The sequence below is a fragment of the Dermacentor andersoni genome, chromosome 3 (genome assembly GCF_023375885.2).
Source record: "Dermacentor andersoni chromosome 3, qqDerAnde1_hic_scaffold, whole genome shotgun sequence".
Taxonomy (NCBI): domain Eukaryota; kingdom Metazoa; phylum Arthropoda; class Arachnida; order Ixodida; family Ixodidae; genus Dermacentor; species Dermacentor andersoni.
Genome location: NC_092816.1, coordinates 105,778,701 through 105,794,901, shown reverse-complemented (window position 1 = coordinate 105,794,901; position 16,201 = coordinate 105,778,701). Strand labels below are relative to the sequence as shown.

The 16,201-nt window shown below is 42.8% G+C and overlaps 1 protein-coding gene across 5 annotated transcripts in view; it reads left to right on the top strand.

The window, feature by feature from the left end:
• Vps13D (vacuolar protein sorting 13D) overlaps nucleotides 1–16,201 on the top strand; it is a 172,267-nt gene that overhangs the window by 85,624 nt on the left and 70,442 nt on the right. For 3 of the 5 annotated variants that reach the window (XM_072287274.1, XM_072287272.1, XM_055075299.2), the window contains 10 exons: nucleotides 567–718; nucleotides 1,970–2,048; nucleotides 3,719–3,879; nucleotides 5,040–5,274; nucleotides 5,873–6,100; nucleotides 6,238–6,305; nucleotides 9,969–10,094; nucleotides 12,156–12,356; nucleotides 14,259–14,370; nucleotides 14,860–15,141. In XM_072287274.1, the coding sequence (XP_072143375.1) occupies nucleotides 567–718; nucleotides 1,970–2,048; nucleotides 3,719–3,879; nucleotides 5,040–5,274; nucleotides 5,873–6,100; nucleotides 6,238–6,305; nucleotides 9,969–10,094; nucleotides 12,156–12,356; nucleotides 14,259–14,370; nucleotides 14,860–15,141 (1,644 nt within the window). The remainder of the gene's footprint in view (nucleotides 1–566; nucleotides 719–1,969; nucleotides 2,049–3,718; nucleotides 3,880–5,039; nucleotides 5,275–5,872; nucleotides 6,101–6,237; nucleotides 6,306–9,968; nucleotides 10,095–12,155; nucleotides 12,357–14,258; nucleotides 14,371–14,859; nucleotides 15,142–16,201) is intronic. The other 2 variants (XM_055075303.2, XM_072287273.1) reach the window with 2 other exon arrangements.

Below are 16,201 nucleotides of genomic sequence, written 5' to 3'. Positions count from 1 at the left end.
TGCTGTACACGCAGTACACATGTACAATCGCGCTCAGTATCAGCTAAAACATGAAAGTGCGTGACAAAGTGGTTGCACGCTGTAGCTCACACTGAGTGCGATAGTACTTTTGTTGACAAATTTAAAAGGCAGTGAGAACTAGATTGCGTTTTTGTACTTTTTATTTGTATTGATTGTATTTTTCATTCCTGGTTTTGCTGTGTTATGTGATGTTGGCATTATTTTGCCGTCCACACTACTTTTGCTACTTGTAAGAGGTTTCCTACATCATAGCGTTCTTTTTTGTGTGTTTAATTTGTCCAAGATTGTACCTATCTATAGGCCATTAAAGTCAGGATTACATTTCTGTGCAAGAATTAAGAGGGCTGAATGGATGGTCTGTCTCATGCTTTCTGATGTGTCCCTTTAGAGCAAAGGTGAGCATTGGGAGACTGCAGAAGTATTGGGCAGACTGTCTACAGTTGGCTTTGCTTGCCTGCTTGTGGGTGCTGTTCTGCAATGTCCCTTTGATTATTGCATTGTTGTTACTTTACCTGCTTTGTTTGCAACGGTGTGTCTTCTTTCAGGTGAGAAGTGCCTTCTGCAAGTCATGGATGTGGAGCTGGTGGACATGGATGTCTATTCTGGCGTGTGTGTTCCAGCTTGCCAAGCTGTGCCAGTGAATCATCCCGAGGGCTCATACACTGTTCAGTTTCCATCCATCTTCATCAAAAAGAATGTGAGTTTCAACTTGCCATCATGTTAGCGTCATCAGCTAGGGAGAGCTACCAGCTTACTTAGCCTCTCTGTATTTCTTTGCAGTAAATAAATTATGGCTCCTTATTACCGTTGCACAAGTTCGATCAGCTTGACAGACAAAAATAGAATAAAGAAAACAAAAATGTAAATGCTTACTTGCGACTAAATATTTGGAAGGAAGCACAAAACGAAAAGTGAGAGAAACATGTTGTCTAAATACAGATGAAATGTGAACTGTGTGATTGATATGCCAAGCTATAGGATGACATTCTGACGTGAAAAGTGTTAACAAAACGTCAATTAGGCAGAAAGCAAGGAATCAAAACAAAAAACAAAGCATTTTGTTCAGCCTGCTTTCTAGAAATCAGTATCACTGTCTGATGACATTGCAAAGCATAAAAGCTTTTGCACTTTTCATGGGCAAACATTCCCCTTAACCACCAATTATTGTGACAGTGTAGCTTTGTGCTCATAAAAAGCAACTGCCCTATCTATTATATGTAGGCATTCATCTACAAGATATGCAGAGGGCAGCAAGATATGCACGCAGATTATTCTTACTCTTCTTTAAACGAGTGTTTAAGCAACGCTTCAATGTAACCACTACGACAAGAGACAGGAATGTCATAGACAATGCTGCCTGTAGCTGGCTTATACAAGGTAGACATAGCTCACACATGTTACTACGTGATTTTACTGCAGATCATTCATAGGATATTTTTGTTTATTATGTGGAATGGTGCTCTGATTTTGGAAGTGGGTTTCGTTAGTCCAGTTGCATAATTTCTATCACAACGCGTCCAGTATTGTGTAAGGGGCCAGTTTGCTTGCTTGCTTGCCTGGTCAACATGAAGCGCTGCACTGTATAATCAACCTTTGTTGTAATCAGCTTGTGTTGCAACAGTTTTTTCACTTTTCTGTGGCATTGTATTTGAAAGATTTTTCATGTTTACCTGTTAGCACTGTATTCGAACTTACTGCATGCATGCGTGTAATAGTGCGCCATCAATGTGCCATGTGCAGTTGTTTGCACTTGTCCTTCTTTGTAGTGTGTTTCGTATAAAAAGCATCCCAGTAAATGGAGTGATTTTTTACCAGCTAGCTCTAGGTGAAGCCTTATTCATCAAAGCAGTATCAGTCTTACCAGACGAGCAAGCACTAAGAGTAACACAAAATTATACTAGCAGCCTGCAACGTTATCTTGACCTTCATGTGTTGTTTTTGATTCTAGGGTGGGCCTCTTCTCAAACGCACATTGATGTTGCATCTGTTAGTTGAAAAGAACCTGGACTCTGCTTTCAACCATTCCGGTGAGTCCTTGTACCATGGCAAAATGTGGGATGAGGGAGTGTTGGTGCAATCTGATTCAGCTTGTATTCAGTTTATTTCTTTTGTGTTGTTGTTACTGTTTCAATAAATAACACTTTGACTACAAAAGCAGTTAAATGCTTGAAACTTGGTCTACTCTGCCTGTCTGTCCATCGAGTGCTGACTAGGATGACGATGACAGCTGCGGTCACGAGGCCATTGCCTGCCTCATCCTTGGCTTCACGACTGCCATAGGGCAAAGAAAAAAAATTTCGGCCGCTGTCGCCACTGCATTGCTTGCGCTGCAGACACTCCACGCTCAGGAAACTGTCTTACCTAGCAGGTTATAAACAGAGATAAGGTGCCTCAGAAAGGCTGGCCAATGTTTTGATAGGAGGACCTATCTTCATAAAAGGCAGTCTTGTCATCCTTGGCAGGTTAATTTTAACAGGTTAGTATAGCGACATCACATGTTTTGTTGGTGGCAGCTGACTCTAAAGGGAGAGATAGAAAGGAAAATCAGCGTTGTCATTTGACGTATCTGGGCGTGGTTTCTTAGATGAGGGGACAAGAGTTGGAGAGGGGAAGGCGGCAGAAAAAAAAAATAAAAAGGAAAGAAAAAAAGGATATAGGAGGGTGTTGGGGGGGGAGTGAGAGGTTAGAGAGCCTTCAGAGAGCTGAGCAAAATCCGTAGGTGTCGCAAGCGGCGTGTGTTCGTGGTTTTAGAAGAGCAGGTCAGCTGGTCAGTCTCTGCCTTTAGAGCCAACTGCCACCGACCACGACCGCATGCGACGTCACTCTACTCATTCATATTTAAAACAGCGCCAAAAAACATGGACAAGGGAGGACACAGGACGAGCGCTGTCCTCCCTTGTCCATGTTTTTTGGCGCTGTTTTAAATATGAATGATCCGTACCAACTAGCTCGCACCCAAACCCTTCTGAGTCACTCTACTAACTTGTTAAAACTAACCTGCCGAGGATGACAATGCCATTTTTGATGAAGACCTAAGACGAACGCCTAAGATGTGGCAACGCATTATGTGTTACATACAGACATCGACAACATGCGCTCAGACTTGCTAAATTAGCACTTGCATGCACATAACGAACCTGCCCACCATCATCACTGCAATCCTGACTCATGTCATTGTGGCACTGCGCACTACGGAGCTTGACGCACTAAACACTGAGCTATTGTGCAACTTTCACAATTGGATGTCTGTGCAATGTTTTGGACGTCACACTGACACTGAGGGTAGTGGTGTCACTGCATGAACTTCAAAGGCCACAACATTCAGTGCCGTAGTGGACAATGACAAGGTTGCGTGCATCGCAAAGAATTTCTTGAGAACAGCGTTTGCTGTGAGAACCTCCTGCTTTCACATTAAAGGAGTTCATCGCTGAAGAAATCCCGGGAGTTAGGCTGATTTTTTTTTTGCCATTAATAAACCCATGAGTATGCAGTGAGTATTCTCCCTGTATATGCGAGAACTTCATGGCCAAATTGGCATAAAGGGAAAAAAAATTGTGCAGTAAAGTAGAGCTAAAAATTGGGCTTTTCAGCGTACTTGAAGCCCTTTCACCTTTGTCATATGAGAAAGTCTCTGTGCTTCTGTTGTGAGTGCTACTTTTCTTCACGTTTTTCCCATATGGCTGGTGTTCGATTTCAGTGCCCGACTGGACGGTTGAAGGAAACTTTTCTTCGGTACACGTCACTCTGGATCGCAGTCAGTATGCCTTGGTCCATGGAATCCTGAGTCGCAACCTCGGGGAGACAGTGGAGCGCACTTCCGCATCCAATTTGACCCTTGTTGAGCTGTTTCCAGAACAGGTGGGCCTGTAATAACTTGATTTTCATCACTGTAATGTCGCTAAAATCCTAGACTGTTATTCATTGGCTGTGGGAGCTGGCTATTTGTTGACTGCAACAGCATTGTATTGTCTTCATTTTTTTGTGTTTCTACTAAAGCAACGCTAAAAAAAGAAATGTTGGTTCACCCACTGTGCTGGGTGATCCAATGTGGCTGTAGTAGCATTCTGCTGTTAAGCACAAGGTAGTGGGTTCACTTCTGGGCTACTGGGGCCACATTCTTATGGGGACAAAATGCAAGAACGCTTGTGTACTTATGAAATTTGGTTGCACATTAAAAAACGCCAGGTGGTTGAAATTAATGCAGAGCCCCCCTCTATGATATCTTTCACAGCCTCCCTGCGGCTTGCTTCAATTTTAAAATGTTGAATCAATCTCTGCTCTTGGATTACCCTTGTAGAATTCTCACAAGATTTGTCTTGTGCAAAGAGATTAGTATGATAAACAACAAACCTGTATTTTAGGCAATAATTTATTCTCGTGCAACAACTATCTAAATTCCGGTCACAGTGTGACACCAAAGTAAGGGTGTTGTGTTTCTCGTGCTTCAGTCAGCTCATCAAAAATTAAAGCAGCATTCATCTGTGGGGATTAGCTTTGAAATGAGATAGCATTTCTAAGTCATGCATTTGGTCATGTTTGACCCTGTTTGTCTGACACAATTAGCTCATCTATTGCTCAGTCTATGTCCCTGGAACTGATTAATTACGAAGGAATGCTACTGCATTTCAAAGCTAATCAACATACACGAATGGGGCTTGAATTTTTTATCATTTATGGTCGCATGACAAACTTTGAATGTTAGAGAGACATCTTATTCAACTTCTATAGCCTACTCATGTTGACTAAATCTAATTTCTGTCCCGCACATCCTTCTTTTCCTTCTTTTCCCCCCGTCTGGTTGGCTTTGTAATGATGTCAACGCCTCTTCCCAACCTTTAACGTCAAGCTTTGCATTCTTCGCTTTCCTGTTAGCACTACTTCGGTTATCGGTGCGAGACAACAAAATTTTGCCTAGGAGATAGCCAAAGAAATACTATCACATTCAATACGACAACACAGTCCAGTAGCGCACGTCGTATCACAATATAAAGCCTCATTTTTTTCATGCCCCTTACCAGCAGGGAGGCCACAATGGCAACAGCTGGACTTTCTTGGCCATACGCATGGCTCTGGTGAATGTGACCTTGGAGCTTGTCCATGCCCATGCACGACTGCACTGCGCCAATGCTGAGTCCACTCTGGCGAAAGTGGAGCTCATTCGATCCAAGCTCACGCTGGAGCGGTTCTCCGACCAGTCAAATGACATTGATCTGGTCTCTCACGAGATACGCATACTGGACACACGCTTTAAAGGTAAGCTGTCCCTCAGGTCGTGCTTCGTTTTAAAAGTGTTTCAGGAGATGATATGCTTGGTAGTGGACTTGCAGTTCAGATTGGGTGTCAGCTAAAAGTAGTGAAAGCAAAAAAAGAAACAATGCAAGACAGGTTGATGTACGTAAGCAAGGTGGTGTTCTGTTTGTCTCATCATTGCAGCATTGTTGGTTTTATATCCTTATTTGAGCTTCTTCCTGTGTGATAATGTTTGATAGGGCTGCAGTCAGCTCACAATATGTGTTACTGTATCTCCAGATGTGCTCCATTGGAGTCATGGACTATATTACTGCAATTATTTTAACTTTATGTAGGTCACAGAACTTTGAATTCACATGTAATAAAATATTTTACATAGGGCAAACTAATTTTTTAAAAGTTCTACGATTGAAACATTGTTTTTAAAGATTCTTAGGAACTTTGGTTATATTGTATCAAGCTTGCTTCTGTTTGCAAATTTGCTGCTTCAACACACCTGCCTGAAGTCACATGCCTTGTATACAGACGTGCACGTTAGGCTGAAATTTAAAACATTTGTTCAAATGGTGCGTGCCTGCAATTTGTCCTGGTTCACTTCTAGATGCACCGGTAAACAACCGACCCAACGTGTTCACCAATATCCTCTTACCAACAAAGAATGCCTCGAAGGAAAAAGTGTTGCAGGCTGAGATCCACTACCGAATCACACACAACACAGCACGCTTCACTGTCCTGCTGAACAACATGCGCGTCATGGCCATCTTCAGCTGGATCAGCGAACTTGCTGAGTTCCTTTCTCTGCACGACGAGCACCAAGTTTTGTCTGGTGGTAAGGACACTTTCTTTGCCAGAAACTTTGCGCTCATTGTTATGGGCACACAGAAGGCTTTGCTTACTTTTTCAACACAATAATGTGAGTTTGCCACTGTTCTGTTTGCATTAGCCTTGTCTTCCGTGCATTTTCAGCTAAGCAGCCCACATCAGCGGACTTGCATATCTCACAGAACCAGTCCTCAGTACGACGCATGACCAAGGTAGTGTAAATCTTATATATTTCTTGCCTGTTGCACTTCCTGTCCAATTAAAATACGTGTCACGTATCTAGGTGTCGTCCGTGGTAAAAGATATTCAGTTAGCACCAATGGGATCAAGGTACCCTATTTACTCGAATCTAACACACTTTTTTACGATAAAACGGGTCCAAAAATTGCGTGCGCGTATAGAATCAAGTATGACCCTAAATCTGCATTACCATATTGCCATCGACATTTCAAAATGGCCGCCTCGTACACGCTTCGAGCCTAGCTGCCATTGCTTTCTCCATCTGTAGTACGTGGGCTTAGGCAATGCTTCCATTGGCTTAGGTCAGTACACCGTCTGTCTTCCCGTTTTCTGCGTCTGCTCTATCGGCATGGAAGTGCCGACTGCAAAGACATGCCGAGTTCATCATGATGCTGCAATTAAAAGGAAAGCGATCACGTGTGCGGAGATGGATGGAAATCTGGCTGCATCACAGGCGTTCAGAGTTCCCGAAACTTGCGTGCAGGACTGGCGCAAACAGAAGAGGCATGCTACACCGGCGGATGCTACATACAGGTGCACATCTAGGTGCACTGTGCTGTGTTCTCGTCGCTTAGTTCACGTTGAAGCGAAACGCCACACAAAGGTCAATTCCTTCGCTGCTGCTACTGCACTTCCTCACTCCAGCGTTTATATAGTTTCCACGCTCATTGAGTGAGACGTGTTCATGTTTGCTAGTGCGCGCGTGACACCGTGTTTGTTAATTTAGTTAGTAAGCGAGTGTTTAAAAGTTTATACGGCCTATAAAACTACTATCCTTACTTTTCGTATAGCTGTCTACTAATTTGCTATCGTAATCGATACTTCACCTTTCGGGTGAAACTGGGACTTTTTTTATTTATCGCAACTATTGTGCATTGGGAGTAAATCTTTTTTTTACAAATGAGAGAAAGTTGTATTTCTGTATGAAAGAATGAGGTGCGCGGTACTGTAAAGGACTTTTGTTTCTTTAGGTCACGGCAAACGGGTGCGCATTACAATCGAGAGCATTTCTTTCTTTCTTTCTTTCTTTCTTTTTTTATCATGGAAAATGGGTCCGCGTTGCAATTGAGGGTGCGTTAGAATCAAGTAAATACGGTACTGTTTGTGTTAGTGTTTAACTCTTTCCCCACCATGGGGAAAGAAGGTGTCTTGTAGGTTACGCCAGATTTTTTTTTTTTCTGAAAGAACTACTACACTCAATATTTTGTGTAATACATAAAAAAAAATGCAGAATGAATGCACTTTTCACGCATAAGTATTATTCACAAGATATATGTCTTAAAAAAGATATAAATTGCCAGACTCAAGATTGTGGGATAAAATTGGACAAAGTTTGTAAAGACATGCTTGTATCTACAAAGGAACATATTGAACAAAAATTATTAGATATACAAAATGTTTGGCTGTCTAATAGGCACTATCTCCGAAAAAGATCAAAATATTTAATTGAGCAGCTATTCCACTACAAAAATTTAAGTGCAAGCAATACAGTTTGGTGTGTCGGACTGCGGCTTCTGATGTTCCGGGCTGGCTTGCGTCATCGTCACTCTCAGAGTCAAAGTCCGACGAAAAGGCAGCATCCTCAGACTCGCTGCTGCTCGACCCATGGATATAGTCAGCCACAAACGCAGTGGAATTGCAAGACCTGCGATCTTTCAAAGCACGCGCCCCACTCCTGGAGGCGGCCATTCTTTCTTCCTACTTAGACGATCGTGAAACTGCGGAATGCATTAAATGATTAATGCCTGGCAGGGAAAAAGCGAAATGCTTAGAAAACAAAAATATAGTTCTTCTTCATGTCCTATGGTGCAGAATGTCCGTGAGCAACGCCGAAGGTCTCGAAAGTGGCATTTCAAACCATCGATAGCCGGCGCCAATTTTTGCTCTGTACTTTGATGATCGCCAAAACTGTGGAGCGTGTTCAAAAATTACCGCCTGGGAGAAAAAGCGAACTGCCTAGCAAAGAAAAATGTAGCTCTCCTCCGTCATGTCCGATAGTGCAGTGTGTCCATGAATGGTGTGGAAGGTTCCAAACGCAGCATTTCAAACCATTGTTAGTGAGCTAATGATGCCCGATGGGTGCGGTATGGAAAGAGTTAAAGTGCAGTTTCCCTTCAGCAGAATGCATTGACGGGCTAGTTGGTACCTATTCACAACAAACTTCAGCACACACAGGACTGCACAAGGAGACAAGTACAATGTGCTAGGCTCAACTGACATCTTTATTACGTCATGCTCCTACTTTTAAGATCCCAGATATAAGAAGAATGTGCAGAGAAGCCATCATGAAGTCAGAAAGATTAAGAGAGCAATATCAAACAAAATATTCTAGAAAGCAAAATTCACTGTTGCACGTAGCAACAGAAGTAACACTGACAAATTCTGACTTTGAATCTTATAAAGAAAGCTTCTGATAATTTTGGGGCAGTAGTATCTGGGCTTCTTTTCAATAATGGAGTCTTTTTGAGAATAGCTTGCAGTGTTGTGCTAGATACAAGCAGGTTTCTGTCGGTTAAGATCACTCATGCTCTTCCAGGCGCTCCTAATGCGGCAGCCAGTCTGGCTGGGGCCTACTTTGCCACATGTCAAGATAATTTTATGAAATGCACCAACAGCACATTCTACAAACTTGGCATGTTTGTGGAGTGTGCTATTGGTTTAGTTTATAAAGTTCTCTTTATAAATTTTTGTTAATATGAATGCAATTCTCTTATGTCATGGTGTAGTATTTCGCCAACATCTGTATGAAAAATAAATAAACGAGAAGAATTGTTATAAAAACAAGACTCCCGTTCTCAAAAAGCGTCTCTTCTGTACATGCAAACTTCAGTTGGCTATCACTGCTGTGATCATGTCATTATCACTTGTCAGGATGAACACGTTCATTCACATTCATGCAGGAAGGCCTGTACTTTCCTGTATCCTTTTGTCAAAACATCTCTTTAAGTGCCTATAAGATAATTAAATGCCTATAAAATAATTTCCCAAGCAGCACGCGCCTCTAATAGTAGTCTTCCCATCCTTCTTATTTTCACAGGCAGTGCAGTCAGCAATATTGTTCTTGCATGCATGCACAAAAATTGTAAAAACCAGACAGTGAATCCTCGCTATAGTTTTCCCAACAGCAAGCTTCGTTAGATTTCCATGACATCTGTTTATTTACATTTCTGTTCTACTGCACCTTAGTCAAGCATGAAATCTGATTTGACTGCCCGGTGCATCGCTCGAGGCCTTTCACAAGGAGACTGACCGAATTCTTACTGTTAATAAAATTCAAGTTCCCAAGTTTATTTGAGTTTATCATAATTAAAGGAATAGAATATGCAGAACCTCCAAGCACATTCCAAGCTTGTTCAGCAAATGGAAGATTTCATATGCAAACATTGGAATGGTCGGTTGCACTGTTTCATATTTTCATTTCAGAACGGTAAGGTTTAACTAGCCACTCCAGTGGAGGCTGGATACAACATCTTGCTGTGCTGCCTGCATTTTGTTGTGTTTGTACTTATGATGCCAAATAACTGCAGCATGCAAGTTGATCGGTACTTGGGAAGAAGTCGGGAGCTCTGGGATTGAGAAGCTTTGTGGCTGCAATGCTGTGTTTGTAATTCTCTTTTCTACTTCTTTTTTTAAAGCAGTGGCAACAGCAACAGCAGCCTATTCCAGAGGTTCCTTTGGAACTGAAGTTGAATATGACCGACACTGAAATCGTTGTCGTTGAAGATTCTGCTGCATGGGACACCAATGCAGTTATACTGAAGGTATGCTGTTGCTGAATTTGTTGGCTTAGTTGCATAGGCAAAGTGTTTGGAGTATGAAAGCGTTAGTTATTTGTTCATCTCGGCTGCATTGTGCCTTAATTGGAGCAAACTGTAAGTGGGAGACTTGTTGTGACTTTCCTTTCCAGGTATGGCCGTTACTTCTGTAGCTGTAATCTGCTAGAAATAAAAATGAAAGCTACAATTTTGGCCTCTATCACGTTAAGCTGAGACCATGGTGGTTTGCGGATCCTGGGTGCCATAATCTTAGAGCTGCATTCTGTCGCAGCTGCAGGAATTTCAAGAACCAAGAGACGACTGAAAGTTTCAGTAGACTGTATCACCACCACCATCATCATCATATTATTATTATTATCATCGTCATCATCATCACCATCATCATTAGTTGTATGCAGAATGGGGGCCTCTTCCAGTGATATTCAGTTACCCTGTTTGTACCCCGACTGTACTGCCATTTGCCTTTTTTTTGCTTTCCCATCCTCCTGGGGTGTTTCTGTCCCCGATCCCTTTCCCTATGCAGAGTAGGATGTTGGCATTTACATATACGCAACAGAATTCTCTGCACTTCATTAAATAGCTTTCTGTCTCGGTACTAGCAGGAGCAAATGTTAATGCACAATGGTTATCACAGGAAAAATCGAATATTGCTGTTGTATAGGTGTGAAGTTCTGAATAACAAGTTCCTGTCTTAAATGTAGTCAGAGGAGTACAGGCTGAACTTCTCATCTTCAAGCAGTGCTGCTAGGTCGCGACAAAATTAAGTTTTTTCTATGTAAGCAGTGGCCCGCAAACTTTTGCTTCTGGCACTGCATTGCCAGGTACTTATTGTATGAATTATCAATTAGGTTGCTCTATTTCAATATGATCAGTTTTGACAGGTATCTATCTTTTTTGGTAGATTCTGTACTTTGACATGATGTCAGTATGATTTTGATATCAGCAGTGATATTGTAATTATTTTTAGGATAACATTTTGGTTAAGTATAACTTGATGTGTCAGTGTTCTACTGTACTTTGTAATATGTAGAAAGTCAGTGTTCAACTGTACTTTGTAATATGTAGAAAGCAATACAATCCTGCATATCATCAGCATTCTTTTTTGAGTGCTGACCATAAGCATGATCAGTGCAATGACGTTATTTAAATTCTTTTCCTTTTCACACTTCATTAATGATCTGAATGGCACTCTTCCAGCATTATCGACAGAATCGGCTGGTTGGGAGTGGTGGCTGATAAGAATGGAATAGAATTCGGAGAAAGGAATTGCTACATTGTACCTGCCCGTTTCTCTTCGTTGACATAGAGAGAGTGATTGGTATTTTTTGTTCTGTCACTATCACTTGGTTGCTTAGGATATTTCCATTATTCCACCGATTTTGGTTGCAGGCCTTGTCCTGGTTTAAGCCAGCAGCTTTGTATCCACCGATATGCTTTTTTTTCATTGTCACTAGGTTAGCAAGTTCAAATTAGGTGTTTCTCTTTCTTTCATGACTCGGTGCTTTACAGAACTTGTGAATTCATCATAATTACCCTATTATACGTCCACTGCAGGATGGAGGCCTCCCCTAGCTATCTCCAATTACCCCTATTTTGTACCAGCTGACTCTGTCCTATGTCTGAAAATTTTATAATTTCATTACACCACCTAGTTCTCTGTGTTTTCCTTCCCTTGGTACCCATTCTGCAAGTCTAATGTAGGGATGTTACCTCTCCTGTCCAATTCAATTACTTTCCTTTAATTTCAGCTAAAGTATTAACTGCAACCTCCTGCTATCTGTCTCTAGTCCACATCGCCATCCGCTGTCTTTCTGTCTTTTAAAGCTACATCTATAATTTTAATTTCCATCGCTCGTTCCGTGATTCTTGGCTTTTTCTCAAGTTGTTCGTTGTCCTTCTAGTTTTCACCCCATGTAAATGCTCATTTAACTTTTTTAAGGATAGCGGTAAGCTGCTAATCATGACTTCTTAGTGCCTGCCGTATATGCACTAACCCATTTTTGTTCTTCTGTATGTGAATTAGTGGTCTATAATTCTGTTTTGCAGTCAACAGCAGTGCTGTCCTACCACAAAGCGCTTACTGAGAGACCCCTGTCCTGCAACCTCCAGAACTTGGAAGTGTTCTCATGCATTCTGGGCCTAGAGGATGATACTGCACTGTCCATTATAGACCCCATCAGCGTCTACATTGATCTTGTGGACCGAGATTCCACACCACCTGATACCAAATTCGGACATGTCTTGCAGGTAAGCATCCGTCACACACATTGCAGGTTTGATGTGCCCAGCCCAAATATAAAGTGGCTGGTAAAGAAAACAAAAACGGCAGTTCTGAAAAGTGTAGTTGGACTTTTCTTAAACTATGAGCATCATTCATTCATTCGTACATTCATTGATTTGCATTCGCAACCAAAAAATAATGCATGACATAAGCTATGTGTTACAGTGTAGACAGCTGATAAGGTAAGTCGCCAAAGTCGTGACTTTCTGCAATATATATATGGTACCGCACTATAACCAAAACATGTAGCCCAAGCATGCGCATGTATCCAAGAATCGAAGCCCGTGACCAGGATGTTTGCATCTGTTTAAATTACCAACATTGAAAGGTTAACGTCCGAGGACCCATGGTCTTTGCACGAAGCAAACAAATGAACACAGGAAGAAAAAGTGCTATATAAGAAAGTAAGTCACCAACCAACTCTTTTAGACATATAATTTTTTTTAGGCCCGCTTGATTATTCGGACTTCCCATATCACCACCAACCCCACAGAGTCACTGTAGAACGGAGACAGACATTCCTCACACTCTACAGTGCTGTGTTACATTTTTCGGACTGATCCGTGTCTCCACAAGCTTAATATCGAAGACATGGCAACTGCGAACGAAGTTGCTACCCTTCAAGCATTGCGTGTGCTACCTGTAGCCTCACTTTTGTTGTCGAGGTGGTTCCTCCACTTTTGAAGTGCCTTCTGTATGCAGCCACCTTTAAGCATTTCGTTGACTCAGCACCAAACTGCAACTTTACTCGCCGACTACCGACGAGGCAGCGCTGTAGGCTTAGCTAGCGGGGGTTGTCGGGCAGCATGCTGTCACCAAAAGGGTGTGCACCCTTGATATGTTTGTATCCAAAGACTATTAGGCGGACAATGAGCGCAAAATCACACTCACAGGCTGAACTAAAGGCGGCACACTTGCAGCAGAGTTTGCATTCACATACGACCAGTCACGGCAACTACTGTGAGCCCCTACCAAGTTTTACGTGTGCATACTGGTAGGAATGGCGAAAGTTACGTGCAGATGTAAAGAATGAAAGCTCCAAACTAAATTTGCAGAACACCGCTTACAGTGGAGCGAAAGTTGCACACGTGATATCTGCACTTTACGACGACATGCATCACAACAGGCAAACGTGAAATATGCCCATGGCCTTAAACATCGTGAAATTTCAAATATAGGCATAATTTCAGTTGTACGCAGCATACCGCAAAATTCTGGAAACAACTTTTTCAACATGTTGGAGTCATACAAAAAATTACTTTGCACACACAAACTGAAGAGCCAAAGATTGACAATGTGCACGCATTCGGTGTAGAATGCGCGCCGCTGACAAGCGGCTGGAGCTGCAATGCGCTGCTGTTGTGACTGTACTTTTTCAGACATGCCTGTGTGGAAAGTGCAGCATATGTTTTTTATGTTTAGAACTTTAGCGAATATCACTCATACAGAAAGTCCTAATACCTAATACACATGGGATTATTGTGGGCAAACTTCCCATTCCACAGTTGGATGGCAAAGGAATATTTGTTTATGCTTGGGCAAGTATTGTGTGGCTTTGATCATAAAGAAAGTCGGGACCTAATGTCTTTTTTACCACACTTCCAGAACTAACAGATTACCATTAAACACCCTCCCTCTTTAGTGCTCGTAGCTGCATGTTGCACCACGCCATTATAGTAAGAAAAAAGAAAGACTCCGCTATTTGTTGTTTGAATGCAGAAAGGGTAATGATGAAAGGAAGAAGCAACAAGGTGTGTGCTTGAGTACCGGCATGCATGCAATAATTCCAGGTGTCTCTGCTTGTGTAACTACAGGTGATGGTACTGTGAAAATTTTTACCTGTTCCTTTAACAATTTATCCAATGCAGGTGGGAACAATGAACCTCAACCTGAGGCTTTCTTACAACGATGTTAAGATGTTCCTCAGGATCCTAGACTCAATACCAAAGGAGTGGCTGCTTGGTGGCAGCAAAATGGACTGTGAGTACCTCACACTTCTCGTGGGTCTTCTCGTTTTGGTCAAGTTAACTGCAAAATGCGATTGGCCCCATGACTAACTCAAATGTGACCAAATGCGACTGCCACACAACCTGTGGAACAAAAGAGGTTTAGATGCTGTGGTCTGTGGGGGCAGAGAGGAGGGCAGAGGGGGAGGGAGAAGGGTGAGTGCCAAGAGGAAGAAGGCGACAGGGGAGACAGTTATACGTGCCAGTAGGTTGGTGCAAGGGATGATATCACTAGGTGAGCATAGGGCCTGACATGCCACCGATGGGTTGGCACGAGCGTTGACCTCATCAGGCCGCGGTGGCCGAGTGGAGACTGCACGCAGGGCAGGGATGGCATGATGAATCAGCACACTCTTGTCTATGGCAGCAGAGTGAATGCAAAAGCATTTGCTTACACAAATTTACACAGTGCGTGGGATCTGCACAAGTTTTTGTTTTCCCTTTTTCTTTCTCCACGATGCAGCTGTGAACATTGACAGTCTCCTGGAGATGGGCTTCTCCCGGGAGGACTGCCTGCGTAGCCTCGAAGCTTGCAGTGGCAACCTCAATGATGCGGCACTCTGGCTCACTCAGAATGCCGCCACCAGCACTTGCTTAAGCACTGCAATGAGCACCTCCCAGACAGTTGTTGCCAAGCAAGACATAGTCGTGTCTGCTGTTGAACTCAAAGTCTCTTACTTCTGCCTCTGCATCATTGATGATTGCATGGATGCCGATGTACCACTGCTGGAAATTGACCTCAGAGGTGAGTGCCGTGCAGTAGGGGCCATTTGTGCTTTCTGAGGGAAGGAAGGGCACTGGTGAACTCGAAAATGCTTTGTTTCCTGCAACTTTTTTTTACCTCTACAATAAATATGACTTCAACACTGACAACTTTTAAAGGTATAATATATAGACAAACATTGTAGTGTTGCATTCCACCAGTATTAACATATGGGGCAGTAACTGGGAGGTTAACAAAGAAGCTTGAGACGAAGCTAGAAACCATGTAAACAAGTGATGTAACAAAATAATATAGGCATAACTTAAGAGATGGGAAGACAGTAGTGTGGATTAAATATCAAATAGGGGTAACGAATAGTATAGTAGAAGTTAAGAGGAAGAAACAAAATTGGGTAGGCCATGCAATGCTAGTGGTCTATTATAGAACAAAATGGGTGCCAGGAGAATTAAAACACTGGCAAGGATGGCAGAGAATTATGTCGTGTGATGACTAGGAAATTTTCAGGCATAAGACAGAGGAGTCAGCAAGGTGTTGTTGATAGATTTCTAAGACAACCCGTTGCCCTGCAGTGGATATAAATTACAATGATGATAACGAAAAACAGTAAGTTAACCTAGACTTGGCGATCTACGCTTTATTCACGAGTGTTGCCTGCAACAAAACATATCAGTTTTGCCACACACACACACACACATTGTGGGGTTCTTCTCCGTGCTCTTGGGACAAAGGAACGACAACACAGTAGTGCAAACAATCACAAGGGCATTTATTGCACCTTTCATAGATCAATGCCAGCTAGCCGAGTTGCTATCCACAAAACATGCCGATGGGCGCGCGACAAATCTAGAAGCCCGACTCGCCGCGACCGGGTAGCGAGCGAATATGTTCGCCCCATGCTGGATCCCAACGCCTAGTCGTTCGCGCGTACGGTCACGCGAACGGTGGCGCGTTCGAAGGCGGCCACGCTAGACGGTCTCGCAGAAGCATGGATCGGCGCACGCGCAGCACGGCACGTCCGCATTGCTTGCTGTCCCGACCCAAAGAGCAAGCGCCTTCTCTTTCGGCGCCCAAATAACCCCGC